The 16406-nt window shown below is 33.8% G+C and overlaps 2 protein-coding genes across 2 annotated transcripts; both read left to right on the forward strand.

Moving 5' to 3' along the window:
- Positions 1-1594: 1594 nt before the first annotated feature.
- Positions 1595-16177, forward strand: Nipsnap (protein nipsnap). The gene is made up of 6 exons (XM_090114386.1): positions 1595-1812; positions 1945-2127; positions 2809-2977; positions 3381-3514; positions 8600-8733; positions 14394-16177. Exons 1-6 carry the CDS (start codon positions 1757-1759, stop codon positions 14540-14542), a joined length of 825 nt encoding a protein of 274 aa, XP_089970512.1. The 5' UTR covers positions 1595-1756; the 3' UTR covers positions 14543-16177.
- Positions 13565-14261, forward strand: LOC149899126 (uncharacterized). The gene has a single exon (XM_090114598.1). The coding sequence runs from the start codon at positions 13611-13613 to the stop codon at positions 14259-14261; it is 651 nt and encodes a 216-aa protein (XP_089970724.1). The 5' UTR covers positions 13565-13610.
- Positions 16178-16406: the final 229 nt, after the last annotated feature.

Below are 16406 nucleotides of genomic sequence, written 5' to 3' on the forward strand. Positions count from 1 at the left end.
ACGAAAGTCGTAAAAAATTACGACCTTTTAAGCGACGAGTTTTTAAATTCAACTCTATCCCTAAGTTCATAAAGATTAAATTTGTATTTCATTCCAAGTTGTCTCGTGGGGAGTGTGGTTCAATATCGCGTTCTAAATTCAACTTTATAACTTAGATCATAAAGATTAAATTTGTATTTCTTTAAAAGATAGTCTCGTAAGGAATGCGGTTCATTATCGCGTTTTAAATTCAACTTTCTCTCTTAGTAGATAAAGATTAAATTTGTATATTTTCTTTCCATGATAGTCTCGTCTCTTTCTCTCTCGAAACATGACTCGATTATTTGTCTTGATCATATCGCTAAACGATACATCGACGATTATTAGAAATTGCATTTAATTAGAAATGTACGTTAAAAAATAAAGAAATATACACAAATTAAAGGTTATTCCATCTTTTTTAATATTCGACATGTTTGAATTGCTTCTGCAAGACTTGACAGTGCAAAACGGCATTTTTAGCGGAGCACTCGCAGACGTCCTTTCGATGTTTTACGAATACGCAGAGTGTTTGTAATCGATTACGCAAGTAGTTTTTATGAAAGCATAAGATTTTTCGATTCGAATAATCTTATACCTCAGCAAAAGGGGAAACGCCTGCGAGTGTTATCCATTACTTAATGATCTAAGGTTTTGTATGATAGACTTTCTAATATTATGAATGTAAATGTATTATAGTGTAAATGTAAAGTATGTAATGTTACGATATATTTTCTGAAATATCGCTAAATTGATTTTGAACATTTTATAGTAGAATGGATAAAATTAAATAAAAAAATTATTTATATGATTTATTATATTATAATTTTAAATAACTAATTATTTCTTATTTTTATTTAACATTTTTAAAACATTATTATTATTGTTTCATTTATTATTAAAGAAATAGCACCAAACCCGAATTTTTATTTTATTAACTTTAATATCGAACTCGTTTTTCTGATATTCATAAACATATTTTTTTTAAGTACTTAAAATTAATACAAGAATTATTCAAATGGAATAAACACTTTATTCTCTTGGTAAACAAATTTAAAATGACATATTTATACTTTATTCATACATTTCTCCTTAAATGACATATTGAACATAAAATTTACAAAAGATACATATTTATTTACATAACTTATCGATAGCTCGGCACGCAATTGATACCTACCCATCCCTATTTGTCACACACACATCTATATATTATCTATAGCTCATCTGCCTACGATGCGCACTGAGGAATTTGTGCAATACACTCGCTTTATACTACTGTAATTATATACTCTAAGCACAGTAGTAATAAAAGGCTTTTTATAGGTTTTATAGTTCAAATAAGTGACAAATATTTGTTTGTACAGTAAAATAAACACATATCCATCAGTCAAAACTATTTCAGATTTCATAATTTAGCAGTTTAGAGCAAGTATACACTGTGGTATACAGTACAGAGCAAGTATACACTGTGGTTTTTTAGAGCAAGTATACACTGTGGTATACACTTGTTTACTTGCTCTGTGGTCTGTGTCACTTGTCACTAAATTATCATTGGTTGCGAGTTGGTTGAGGTCACGCTCAATAGATGTCTCTTTTTAAAAACTAAAACCTATTTTCAAGATAACCTTCAAGTGATTTATTTTTTAATGAATTGATAACAAGTCAATATCGTACTCGTCGGCAGATTGTTCAACTGTCTTCAATACTGTAAATTCATGTTTTTAGAGTTGTGAAGATGAATACCTTAAATAGAATTATAGTGTACAGTTCAAGCGTACCAAAAAATGCAAGGTAGGTTTATTTTTTTTTAGTTTACAATATTTTGAATTTTGAATTTCGAAGATGGGTAGAGTTTGTAGGTATATTAAGTTGTGAGTTGTCTTTGAGTGATCTGCAAAGTTTGCAAGTAAAATTTTGTTTTAGATTCATCGCTACGACAAGTGCAAGATTAAATGCCGATGATGGATGGCTTTCGAAACTTCTGGTTCGAAAAATCGAACCTACTAAAGAATCCCACAGTCGTATGCTTAGCGACAAGGAGATTGTATACGCTCTACATACGCACAACATAAGGCCGGATTCTGTGGATAAATACCTGAAAAACTAGTGAGTTATAAATAAGTCAAACACGGTACAAAGTATCTTGCAATCAACCGGCAAATAATATAATATGGTTATGTAACTAGCGTCTTAAAATAGCGTGTATGCCATTTAAACTATAACAACCTTTTATATTTTTGTTGTCTATTTCTTCACACATTGTGTTATCATGTCCCAAACTTTGACCTCATCCATGTTTACATAAAACTAACAAATAACTAAAGATATATCACACTAAAATAAACATCTTATGGTGTTCTTGATAAGAATTTAGCAATTATTATACCTATATTGTGTAAAATATAAGTAAAACTCAAATTCAACAATAACAAATCGGAAGAATGTTATAGCATATAGGTCAATACAATCAGTAATCACATGGAATAGTCAATACAAATAATTGAAAATGGAAATTTTAATACATTACCAATATTATTACACTGTTTGTGAGTGTAGTATTGTATGAGAAATTTTAAGTTTAAATAGTAACAAAATACAAATAGAGAGCTGTTGTAAATAATTAAATCATCCATACTACATGATACTACCTAATCATCCCATTGTAAAGATCCCTATGAAATTTCCTGTCTTTAAGGAAAGTTTTACTTTAAAATTAATATATTACATTTTAAATAAAGGTAAATAAAAAACACAGGTCAATTCAAACACTTTATTGAATATTTCCAGTAAAACTTCCGTAGAGTTTGTGGAATCTCGTAAGCCTGAGTTGGGTTGTGAGCTCGTCGGATCATGGACTGTCTCTGTGGGGGATATGGACCAGGCATTGCATTTGTGGCGGTATGTTGGTGGCTTCGAGAAAATTGACAAAGCAAAGATATTGTTCAGAGAAAATCCTGTAAGTGAATAAATAAAGCAAAATATTATGTTAAGTTTCACACAGTTATTATTATTATGAAAAAAATACGATTAGTGTTATAGTATGCTTTTTTAAACAAAACACACTTGATAATATTAAAATATTGTTAGTGTTAGTTATCACAAGGAAAATAAACACTGCACAGTGAAAATAATTTATTATTATGAAATTCTATCGATAATATCTCTATATTATCTTTTATACATATGAATAACAAACTTTCACATTTATAATATTAGTAGAATATGCCATATGTTATTTTAGAGAGGATACTGATCCTCCTAACTAGCTTGTTTTACTATCTATCTCTATGGATATAATTTTAGATTCTATATTGTAGATACAAACATTAAACATTAAATAAATCAAATCTTTTGAACAGGAATACAGAGCATTAGAAAAAGAGAGAGGTAATTTCGTGAGGTCTCGTCATCTCCAATACCTTCTTGCCTTCAGCTTCTGGCCGTCTGGCGAAAAACGAGATCCCAGCAACATCTATGAAATTAGATCTTACAGGTAATTTTTTTTATTTGAAACATAGGGGAATATATGCTTATGTCACTCTTGGTGGATTACCATGAAAGCAGTATTATTTCCAGTATGGAAAAATGACTAAACTATGTAGGTGATGTATTACCATCACTTTCCCATATTGGATATAATACTATGTACTTTAAAACATCATGGTAACCTAGGAAGAGCTTACTTAGTAGTTTAAGATGATTAAAGTATGTAATAGAAAGAGATAAACTAGTGTTAATTAAAGAATTTTCATGATTGTATCAATACAGAAACATACTTTATATTAAAACTAGCGGTCTGCCCCGGCTTCGCCCGTGGTACATATGAAAAATAGATGTTGGCCGATTCTCAGACTTACCCGATATGCGCAGAAAATGTCATGAGAATCGGTCCACCCGTTTCGGAGGAGTATGCAGACTAACATTGTGACACGAGAATTTTATATATAAGATATATTTCTCTATAAATAGAGTATAAACTTAACATTATTATGTCATGTAAAATAAATCTGCTTTCACTATTTCTCGCTTAAATGTGTTTAATGTGATAACATAAACATATTGTGTTGTTTATGATCTTAGAGTAGCATTATGCTTTGGCAAACTGTTGAGTCAACCCTTAAAGGATTATGGCTTGAAATGATTATATTAACTTAAACAATAGAAATGAATCTACTGGCAGCTGTTACAAGATCTATGTGCTGCTGCTTTGTTGTGTTGAGGCAGGTCATTTAATTTTTATTTATACAAACTGACTGTTTGTATAATTTGTTTATTTATTGTGTATTTTAAAATATCAAAAAACATTCACTATCTGTATGATATTTATTGAAGCGAATGATAGCCACCAGTAGTATAATCGCATAATTTATATAAGCAGTAAAAGTGTCTTATGAACGCAAACATATTTTTGTTTTTAAAACAACTGCGCAAAACACGCTTCGAAGTTCACAAAAAATAAATAATACGAGTTGCATCGCAACGCGGCGCGGCTAAATATACAAGTCTATTTTAAGATCAAAAACTTCCGATGACTTGCAATACAGATGTACAATATTCGATAAATAGTAAGATTCACACGAAGTTTTATATGTATTGTTATTACTATAATATGTTCAATAAATAATAATCATGATCTTAAACATTATTTAATGTTATCAATGTTGATAATAGTAAATAGGTATAATAGACTACAAGCCCGCATAGGACAAAAATATGGGTCAAATGAACCACCAGGGGACACATCTAGAACGATAGCAGAGCAAAAAATAATAAGATTCATCACTATGCCGTCACTTGTAAGCTGTCCAACTGAGTGCAGATGAGAATTGAAAAGTACAGGTAGACTCGGTAAATTTTGGTCATATATTTTTGTACGGCATTCTTAACCATCGATAGATCCATTAAAAATAATAAGAAACCGCTCAGTGCCGTACAAAAATGGTGGTCCACCAAGTCGGAATTTTTATTTAATTTCCGAGAGTTACCGGGTGTAAATTTGGTCATTTGACCATGTACGGCATCTGTGTCATACTATTGCTATACTGCTTTTAATCCATTATTCCGCAACGCCGTACAAAAATCATGAGGACAAGGGGAAAAAATCGAGAGTTGTAATCCCCTCTCTTTCCCCACTCCAGGGGGTCATTTGACACAACACGAAATAAATTTATTTTTAAAGTATTTTATGCATAGATAATATTTTTTCATGTGCCGTACATTTTCGTTGGTTCAAAGGGGAAAAATCTGAAAAAGAAAAAAATCCATATAACGAAATGTTTGCTTTATATTTTTATAATAAAATATAAATATACATTAATATTAAGAAGCTCGAGGTGGTTAATTATCACCTTGGAAAGTCGGAGTCAGGTGGAATGGACTCCGTTAAATTGATGAACTAATAAAAAAGCTATGAACGAAAAGATGTGAAATGCTGCTAAATATATACCATTTAAATTACGATATAGTATCTATAACACGCTTGTTAAACCACATCTAGATTATCTTATCCCAGTTTGGGGGCAATCGGCGCCTACTAATTTAAAAAAACTACAAATTACGCAAAACAAACTATAGTCCGTTCGCGTTAAGAAAATAGTGATTCATCGTTGTCCGCCGGCCTGGCCACGCCCCAAATTAGAAAGTCGAGTTCACAGTGACCAGTTGAAATCTGACCTTCGAACAAAACGGTTGTGTATTTTGCGTGACTCGTTCAACAATAAATTTTGAAAATGAATACTTCACCAATTCGAAAGAATAAAAGTGGATCAATAATCCATAGCGGAGAGAGACGCATAATTTACAATGTTTATAAGTACTTTAAATTGTGTGATTTGATGGAACACGCAGAACAAAATTCTTTCATAATAAATGTAACTGAAGAATCTAGCGATACTGAATAGTGATTTAAGTAATTTTAAGACATTTTTTTTCCATTAATAATAATTTAATGTTTAAAAAAAATGTTTGTACTTTTTCTCCACTGTGAATACACCCTCAACCTGTAGTTGCACTGATGACTCACTATTTTCTTAACGCGAACGGACTATAGTAAAAATCCTTTTTAACTTTAATTTTTTTACGCCAACTAAGGATCTATACTCCCGTACCAAATTGTTTGATTTAAATAAATTATATAAATATCACACATGCATACTGATTAAAAATATTCTTTCTAATAATATAAAAACACAAATAACACTAAACAAAAAATCCCACAAATACCACACACGAAAGAGTGATAACCTTGAATTACCATTTATAAGAACTCTATACGGTAAGAGAAACTTAAGATTTGAGGGAGCACAATTGTACAATAGCTTGCCTAAAGTAATTAAAGAATCCTCATCAATTACTATTTTTAAAAATAAGTTAAAGACATACTTAACTAATTTCGATAGCTGATTGTGTTATACTAACTGCAAAATTGTTATTTCTCATATGTGTAAAAGATCATTGTATTGTTCTTGTTTATGTTATGAGATAAATAAAGTTCTTTAAACCGAATTATATGCAATCAGTCCATGAATACAGGTAAAGTCACAAGCAAATGCTAGTAATATATACATATTCAAAATGTACAAGTAAAGCGCTTTCAAATGATACCAAACACTGCATATTTATCTTAACTTTATTTTTTTACTCTGTATGTTTTGTCCGCTAGAGGGCGCCACATTAGATTTTGTGAAACCCCATATAGCCTTTAGCTAGCTGGTCGCTGGTTATCCAGTGAACAATTCAGACGCTTCTAATGATATGTCATTTGTCGAATTCTGATAAGTAGTTTAGAAGTTACGAGGGAATAGATGAACATACATACATGACCTGTAAACAACCATAACCCTCCTTTTGCTTTGCCGTAGTTGGGTAAGAATATGTTAATGCCGTACTGTATCAAATGGCCATAAAGCACCCTTAAAATTGTAGCTTTCGTCGCTTTCATCAGCCTAAAAGATGTGGTCTGCACAAAAATGTACGGCATCGTTTTTTCCTAATTTATCTATGTTAATACTATTTAAAACAACGGATAAAGTGTAGAAAACTATTATATTTCATTAATCTACGATGTTTAAACTTTAACAAAATTTCTGGTTTTACATTTCTCTATAACTTTTTTTAGAACGGTTTCTTTTGAACGGCAATACTATACAACATTTGAATTTTACAATATCATGTTAAAAAAAAAGTTCCCGTACAGGGTCAAATGACCTTACAGCTCTTTATATCAAGAATTCGATGAAATTAAGATGATTATTGGTATACATTTAAAAGAACAATTATTTTTTGACGGCATTGCTTTTAATAGTACTTTTGAATGCTAGATAATGTTTTGGAACCGAAGCCGTACTTAGTCAAATGACCCCCTGGAGTGGGGAAAGAGAGGGGATTGCAACTCTCGATTTTTTCCCCTTGTCCCCATGATTTTTGTACGGCGTTGCGGAATAATGGATTAAGAGCAGTATAGCAATAGTATGACACAGATGCCGTACATGGTCAAATGACCAAATTTACCCCCGGTAACTCTCGGAAATTAAATAAAAATTCCGGCTTGGTGGACCACCATTTTTGTACGGCACTGAGCGGTTTGTTATCATTTTTAATGGATCTATCGATGGTTAAGAATGCCGTACAAAAATATATGACCAAAATTTACCGAGTCTACCTGTACTTTTCAATTCTCATCTGCACTCAGTTGGACAGCTTACAAGTGACGGCATAGTGATGAATCTTATTATTTTTTGCTCTGCTATCGTTCTAGATATGTCCCATGGTGGTTCATTTGACCCATATTTTTGTCCTATGCGGGCTTGTAGTCTATAAAGTTCAACAACCGATTTTGATTAAGTACCAATTATAGATCTACACTTAGTATAGATAAGACATGATAGGATTATTGGAGGAAAATATTTGTAGCTGGATGACAACGCAACGGTATAATAAAATAGTATAACGCAAAACATCGTTTTTTAAATTCGAAAATCTTGAGTATCTTCAATTATATAGAAAACTCTCATCTTTACCAAAAAAAAAAAAATTATATTGCGTTGATGAAAGCGACATGTCTTATGGTGCATTTATATCAAACGAGCGAATATGATCATTCTATCCCCACTATGTCAAAATTTTTTAGGTGTAAACAGGCGTAGAACATTCTTTCGTTGTTTGTAAGCAATAAAACGAGTCGTACTAATAATTGAACAATAACAAAAATAATGTCCGGACAGCTAACTAAGCAGTGAAACTAATTTATTCTATCGCATTAATACTTTTATAAACTACTTTATTTTTGTGTATTGTTCTAATAGATGCCGAAAAACATTTTGCCAACCAAGTCTAGTAAGCATTGCTTGTAAAAGAATACTGAAGGAATTAATTAATGAACTAATGCTTTTTCCACAGCGGCATTCTCAAATCTGTTCAATTAAAGATAAGTCATAAGTAAAGAGCAATGCAGTATTAGTAGTACAATATTACAATTTATTATCCCTTGTTCCTTTATCTTAATCTTGGGTACGCAATACATATTGCCCGAGGTTTTATCGTTATGACCAAGAATGAATATCGTAATATTGTGTTCCAGTCTAAAGCCGGGCACAATGATAGAGTGGGGCAACAACTGGGCGCGCGGGCTCACGTACCGTCGCGCTAAGAACGAGGCCTTCGCTGGGTACTTCTCGCAGATTGGACGGCTTTACAATGTTCATCATATTTGGTGTGAGTATGCAGTACAGTTTATAGCATATTTTGGTGTTTTTTCTTTTAGTATATTTAATACAAGTGAAAAAATATATAGACTGCAAGTTAGTGTCATTGAAACGTCATTCTCTAATATTTAATGCTACATAGTCAGGGGAAAATATGAAGTAACTAGAGCGAGTTTATTTTTTGAATTTATATATTCGTTCCTTCCTTGAATACTTACTTATTTATAATCTTAATTTTGTATGATTTGTTCCAATTTTGTTCCTAATATAAAAAATAAAAATAGTTTATTTCCTTTCTAAATTTTACACAATTTGGAGTAGTAGGGCCCTCCTAGTAAGTTTAAGATAAAACCTGTGTCAGGAGGACCCGCTCTTCCTTACCTTAAAATAGGTTATCTACATGAAAAAAATAAACTGTTAATAACTAAATATTAATAGTTAAGTGTGGAGTGTATGATTGTGTGTGTGTGATGTGTTTGTGTATTGTGTGTTGTGTGTGTGTGTGTGTGTGTTTGGATTTGTCGGTTTATGTATGAGCACGAGTTTGTGAGTGAACGATGACGACGCGCGACGACGTGTGACGACGCGGTTGGCGCAGTGGTAAAGTAACTGCCTACTGAGCCGACGGTCCCGGGTTCGATCCCCGGTCAGGGCAAATATTTGTGTGATGAACACAATTATTTGTTCTTGGGTCTGGGTGTTATTATCTATATATGTATTTATTAAATATTATATTTATCGTCGCCTAGTAATCACAACACAAGCCTTAATTGAGCTTACTGTGGGACTAGGTCGATTTGTGTAATAATGTCCTATAATATTTATTATTATTTATTATTAATTAATATTTACCAGCTAATGATTACACGTGGTTATAGTTAAATAAATTATATAAAAGTAATAATTACCCAGTGCATGACGTAGCAAGAAGGTTTTCTGTGTCATCATAATTTAGTGTTTTTAGCCAATTCATTATTTTATTTTTTAAATCACAACAAGTTAGTCTATTAATGTTAAATAATTTATTTAAATGATTATATATATAAGCTGAGTTAGCTGAGTACTGGCGTCTGGCAAAAACAGTTTTGGTACAACGAGTTTTAATTACCTCCTTCCTTCTTCTTCCCTCCACTGTGGTATAAATAAATGGTGTTTTTTTGTGTGTTTTTATTGTAATAAGTAAGATGTATAGTTGTCTGACTAATAGAATATCACATAGTTTATACAGATCTGTCGTTGGAAACCGGCGAGGTTTTTGATACATGACTTTCAGAAGACACCTATGCACACGCTCCATTTCTATGAATTTAGATTTGTTAGCTCCCCCCCAGATAGGAATACAATATGCTAAGATTGATTCAACTAAGGACTTGTATATTTGATTCCTAAGCTTATGTGAAGTTACATGTCTCAAAGATTTAAAAATCCAGATTAGTTTCCGTGCTCTTTCGTTCATATAATCAATGTGTGAATGCCAAGATAAGCGGTGATCAAGTATGATCCCGAGATATTTTGTAGTAAAAACTTTTTCAATAGTGTCGCAAGTACAATTTAAATTATCAGTTCCGTCACATTCGTGGAGCTTAAGGTTAAGATTAGGATTAGGTTGTGTTTTATTATTAATTGAGAAGCATATGTAATTAGTTTTTTTAATGTTTAAAGTGAGGAGATTACTTATTAACCAATCAGAAATTTTAGAAATGCCTGTGCTGTGCCGCGTTAAATACAGAAAGCCATGAATTCCCACTAAACACTATCGCCGTATCATCTGCGTAAGAGTAGATTTTTCCATTTAATATACTTAAATTAGTGAGATCATTGATATAGACTAAAAAGAGCGTTGGTCCGAGAACGCTTCCCTGTGGCACACCACAGGTAACGCCTCTATCGCAGTTAATATAATTTTCTATTTTTACACATTGAGTCCGCTCTGTTAAATAACTTTCCATTAGATTAAGGGGTGTACCACGAATGCCTACATGCTCCAGCTTACGGATAAGAATAGGGATGGAAACGGTGTCAAAGGCCTTTTTCAGGTCTAGAAAAACAGCCAAACATTTTCTGCCTTCATCCAGTCTGTCAGATATAAGAGATGTTAATTTCAACACAGCATCTTCGGTTGAAAGACCGCGCCTGAACCCAAACTGTGAGTCAGAGAAGATGTTATATTTTTCAAAGTAATTAAGGAGTCTACTATTAATGAGCTTTTCGATAACTTTAGAGATTGCTGGCAGAACTGAGATGGGGCGATAATTATTGACATCGGATCCATCCCCACCCTTATACACCGGAACAACTACTGACTTTTTCAGCTGAGCAGGGAATATACCTGTACTAAAACATAAGTTCGCTAAGTGACAAATAGCAGGAGCTACAATAGAAGAGCAAATTTTAAGAAATTTTGTAGGTATTTTGTCCCACCCTGGGGCACTATCAGATTTTAACGTCGTGATTATTGTTTTAACTTCACTGACATCGGTTTTTAGAAGAACGAAAGAAGAGCTGTTTAGGTTAGTCGTGTTTGGAGCAGGGTTCCTTACCAAATTAGAATTTTTAGTCAAAAGTTGATTTGCCAACTCTTTACCGACATCAGCGAAAAAATCATTAACCAAATTTACCGATTTGCAAGGAGAAGAATCCGACTTGAGAAGATCTTTACTGTGTAATTTAGCTGGTTTAAAGTTGGTAATTTGTCTTATCGATTTCCATAATTCTTTTGAGTTTTTAGCTGCTTTACTTAACATTTCTCTGTCATAATTTCGTTTTAATTTTTTAATCAAGTTATTACAATGGTTTCTGTAACGTCTGTATGTAAGTTTTAAAATATCATTTAGAGGGTCCGCTTTAACTTTAAGTTGCATTTGATTTCTATTTCGGATACACCTGAGAATACCTGCTGTTATCCACGGTTTAATAGTTCGGTGTTAATACATTAAACATATTACAATAGCCCTAGTTAATGCAATATGGAAGTTAATAATAAAAAAAAACAACGCACTTAATAATCATTATCGTCATATAATCAAACATACATGAACATATAATTTAATTTTTCACATATATAATAAAAAGCATTATAAAAGGTCTGTTTTAGTGTTCAATGTGTACATGCCGACAGATTCGGCGCAAAATTTAGTGGATTTTACGGATTGCCTTAGCTTGGTGAGTGCGATTATTGAAACTTCTAACATTGAAAACTGTTATATTTTAGGGGACTTTAATGCACATCCAAATGAGTTATTCTATGGAGAATTGTTAAATTTTTGTAAAGAATTCGAATGGAGTTGTGTTGATACGGAACTGTTAGGTATAAACACAAACACATACACTTTTGTCAGTGAGTCGCACGGATCTAGGAGGTGGTTAGATCATTGCGTAGTTACTAAAGCTGCGCGTAAATCAGTCTGCTCGGCATACGTAAAGTATGATACGTTATGGTCTGATCACTATCCTCTCATTTTAGAATGTATTTTTCAAAATGTGTGTGTGAAAAAATCACCAGTTAGCTGTAGTGTAAACAAGGCTATATGGGGCGATAGAAATATAAATCAAATAAAATCTTATACAAGTAAATGTCATGAAAAATTAAGTTTAATACAGTGCCCTATAGTCTTGAGAAGCTGCATGCACGGCGTCTGTAATAATCAAAACCATTATAGCGTAATTGACGAGTTGTATGAATTGATTGTGCGTGGTCTCAGTGACTCTGCCGTGGCCTGTTCGGGACGTAGCAAGTCCAAGAAAGTAGTGATAGGTTGGAGTAGACTTGTGGCTGGTGCATACAGGGAGGCCAGGTATAAATATTCAGTATGGGCGCGGAGGGGTAAACCACACATTGGAATTGAATATAATGAGATGTGTGAATCTAGAAAAATTTTTAAAGCACGTCTTAAATGGTGTCAGAACCATGAAGAACAAATCAAAATGGACAACTTAGCGTCACATCATTCGCGTAAAGATTTTCGTTCTTTTTGGAAACAGACTAACAAACTGAACTGTAAACATGGCCTCCCTGTATCTGTAGGTGGCGCTAATGATCCTGTTAGTATTGCTAACCTCTTCAAAGACCATTTTAAAGTTACGTCTCCATTAGGTCCGAGTCTGTCTGTGCCGGATACTGTGGATCAGGATGATCGGGAATTTAAAGTCACTGCTTTAGAAATTCAGCGAATAATAAGTAAAATGTCTAAAGGAAAATCTCCCGGTCACGATGGTCTAAGTATTGAGCACCTAAAGTATGCAGGGCCTCACATATCGAGAGTGTTATCAATGTTTTTTAATCTGTGTATTCAGCATAAGTATCTTCCCAGTGATTTAACAAAAACTATCGTAGTGCCAATTGTTAAAAATAAAACAGGTGATTTAGCGGACCAGACCAACTATAGGCCTATTTCTCTTGCAACGGTAATTGCAAAGGTATTTGACAGCCTGCTTAATGAACAACTAAACAGGTACGTAGAAATACACCAAAATCAGTTTGGATTTCGATCGGGACTTTCTACGGAAAGTGCAATATTGTCTTTAAAGTGGGCTGTCAAGTACTATATGGACCGAAATACGCCAATATATGCGTGCTTCCTTGACCTGTCGAAGGCGTTTGATCTGGTTTCTTATGATATCCTTTGGGATAAGTTAAAGAAAGCTAATGTACCGTCCTCTCTTATTAACACATTTAAATGTTGGTACAGAGGCCAGATCAATCAAGTCCGATGGGCGGGGGCTTTATCTCAGCCGTTTGGGCTGCAATGCGGCGTGAGGCAGGGGGGGTTAAGTTCGCCCACGCTTTTCAATGTATATGTCAACGAGCTGATTGAATCACTCAGTAACGAAAGGATTGGTTGTCATATTGATGGAGTTTGCATCAACAATGTAAGTTACGCAGATGATATGGCGTTGCTGAGTGCTTCAATCTGCGGTCTTAGAAGATTAGTGGCCATCTGTGAAGAGTACGCTGCTCTTCATGGATTGGTCTACAATACTAAGAAAAGTGAAGTCATGGTCTTTGAGTCTGGGCGCCGAGTTACGCATTTTTTATCCCCAATACGTTTGAACGGAGTGCCATTGGGGAGGGTCTTTAAATTCAAATATCTCGGACACATATTGACCCCTAGACTCAGAGACGATGATGATATTGAAAGGGAACGACGGGCACTGGCAGTGAGGGCAAATATGATAGCTCGTAGGTTTGCACGTTGTTCTAATGAAGTTAAAAAAACCCTATTTCGTGCGTATTGTACATCTTTTTACACGTGCAGCCTATGGGCTAGTCATACTCAACATTCTTACAGCTCGCTCCGTGTTCAATATAACAATGCGTTCCGGGTGTTAATGGGGCTGCCCCGTTATTGCAGCGCATCAGGGATGTTTGCAGAAGCTCATATAGACTGCTTTTACGCTACAATGCGAAAGAGATGCACATCCCTGGTGCGCCGTGTGCGGGACAGCCCCAATGAAATCATGCGCTGTATAGCGAGTCGGCTCGACTGCTGGTATGTGAACCACTGCTGCAGACTGTCTGCTTCCTTGATAGCTTTGTAGCGGTGGAGTACATTTCTAGCAGTCATAAATTTTATTTTACTAACATAATTTTTAAGATAATAATTGTTACTAACAAAATGAGTCCTGGTTACTTGAATAAATAAATGAATTATTATTATTATTATCTTCCAGGCTACAAGGACCTGCAAGCCCGTCGGGAAACGCGCGAGAGCACATGGCGGAACCCCGGATGGGACGAGTGTGTCGCGTACACCGTGCCGCTCATACGTGAGATGCATTGCCGCATCCTCGAGCCCACGGAGTTCTCGCCGACACAGTAGACCGACACCACGCGCCACTCGCCGCAGCTGACCGACACGTGACACCGACGGGGCTGGTCCGCTGCCAACTGACCGACGCATTACATCGACGCGACGGGTCCGCTGCCCCTCTGACCGACACATTACACCGACGCGACGGGTCCGCTGCCAACTGACCGATATATTATACCGACGCGACTGGTCCACTGCCCAACTGTTCGACTCATTATACCGACACAACTGGTCTGATGCCCAACTGGGCGACACATTACACCGACATTATTTGGTCTGCTGCCCCATTAACCGAAACATTACGCCGACACGCACTATTGAAGTTAATTGAATGATACATAATGCCAAACTGGTTTGCGTAACGTAAATCATTTTAATACCATAATAACGGCGATTCTGTCTCTTTTTCATCAAAATAATAGTACAACAAAATATGCGTTGTCTCTTAATTTGGTGATTTTTTGTAGGATACTTTTTAGTTTTTACCTTCTCATAATTATATTAAATTATTCAACAAAAGGAATAAACCAGAACGTTTGAAATTTATAATTCTAAAAAACTTAATTTCGATCATGCATTACGTGAAAAAGCGAGGCCTATACAAAATGTTTAGAGAGATTAATAAATGGTATATAAATCATAAACAAGCTATTTTTGTATAATAAGAATAAAACAATACTGTGTTGCTTACATTTGTTACGAAAGAATAATATTTTGCATCTGTACTACTACATTTATATAATTTATTTTAAACGCACACGCCACACCTATTTATGTTTTGCTGCGCACTTACGAATATTTGAGAAAGTATTCATTAATTTGTAAAGAAAATTGCTTCGATGATTCGACGATGATAACTGGCTTTCATAAACGACTGTATACAACTTTATAATCTAGTTAAGTTTTAAGTTTATGTTTTATTTCCTTAACGAATGGTTTTTCGTTAAAATGAGTGCGTGCCTACGGATAAACTATGGAGTATAAACTCCATAAATATGAAAATACTAATAATGCTGCCAAAAATGTTTACAATCCACTACCTACATTTTGTAATTATATGTAGATCTTTTAATCGTCTAGTTTTTGATAAATTACGATTTAGATTAATTGTAGAATATCACTTAAAATGCAGAACACAGTTCATTTTGCACGTCAAACTAAATTGCTAAGTTTTATCTACATCATCAATTATATTATTATAAAATTATTGCAAATTACACAAATTTTAATAATTATTAGAGACTTTTTATTTTGCATGCATTGTGTAATTTATAATGAGATAAAAAATGGATGTGCGCCTGAAATCGGTAAAGTTACAAAATATTACCTAAAATAATCAATTATTGTAAATATTGAGCGGAAACTGCTGGCAGTCAGTTAATAACAAAAGTTTCAAGAAATGATTTCATCATTTAATCGCCATGTGGCTTATAAGTCATGTTTTAGCATTTAAGTAAAAATAAAATCATTGTATATTATGTATCGATAAAGTAGATATAGGATTTATTTTACATTTTTTATTTTGTTTGTTATTTCAATAAATGGAGCAATAAGCCGTCTCTATATTTACATAGACTTTTATATAGTTTACAACTTTTGCATTGAGTTATGAAAATTCATTAAATATGTAATTTAATGCTTCAATTGTTGTTTTATTTATATCCGTCACTACGATTTACGAGTGTTCCTAATATCTTATACTTGGCGTCTGGCGATACTTAACTACATATTGTATAGAAATTGAACGAGGACAAGGATAAGCAAAGTAAGTCTGTTTGGTTAAGAAACGGAAGTATAGAAATATCTTTTTTTATATGTAGCTAAGAACCTGTGCGCCACAAGTCACAACCAATAAAGCTGTCTGTCTATCTGT

The sequence above is a fragment of the Colias eurytheme genome, chromosome 21 (genome assembly GCF_061535395.1).
Source record: "Colias eurytheme isolate Ceu_HAF_F1 chromosome 21, ilColEury1 Martin Lab GWU primary, whole genome shotgun sequence".
Taxonomy (NCBI): domain Eukaryota; kingdom Metazoa; phylum Arthropoda; class Insecta; order Lepidoptera; family Pieridae; genus Colias; species Colias eurytheme.

Excerpts from the sequence above, each read along its gene's own strand:
- Nipsnap (XM_090114386.1), top strand. The coding sequence starts at position 1,757 with ATGAATACCTTAAATAGAATTATAGTGTACAGTTCAAGCGTACCAAAA. Across the intron at positions 1,813-1,944 it reads AGCGTACCAAAAAATGCAAG|ATTCATCGCTACGACAAGTG; the intron begins GTAGGTTTATTT and ends ATTTTGTTTTAG. Across the intron at positions 3,515-8,599 it reads TATGAAATTAGATCTTACAG|TCTAAAGCCGGGCACAATGA; the intron begins GTAATTTTTTTT and ends ATTGTGTTCCAG.
- LOC149899126 (XM_090114598.1), top strand. The coding sequence starts at position 13,611 with ATGGCGTTGCTGAGTGCTTCAATCTGCGGTCTTAGAAGATTAGTGGCC.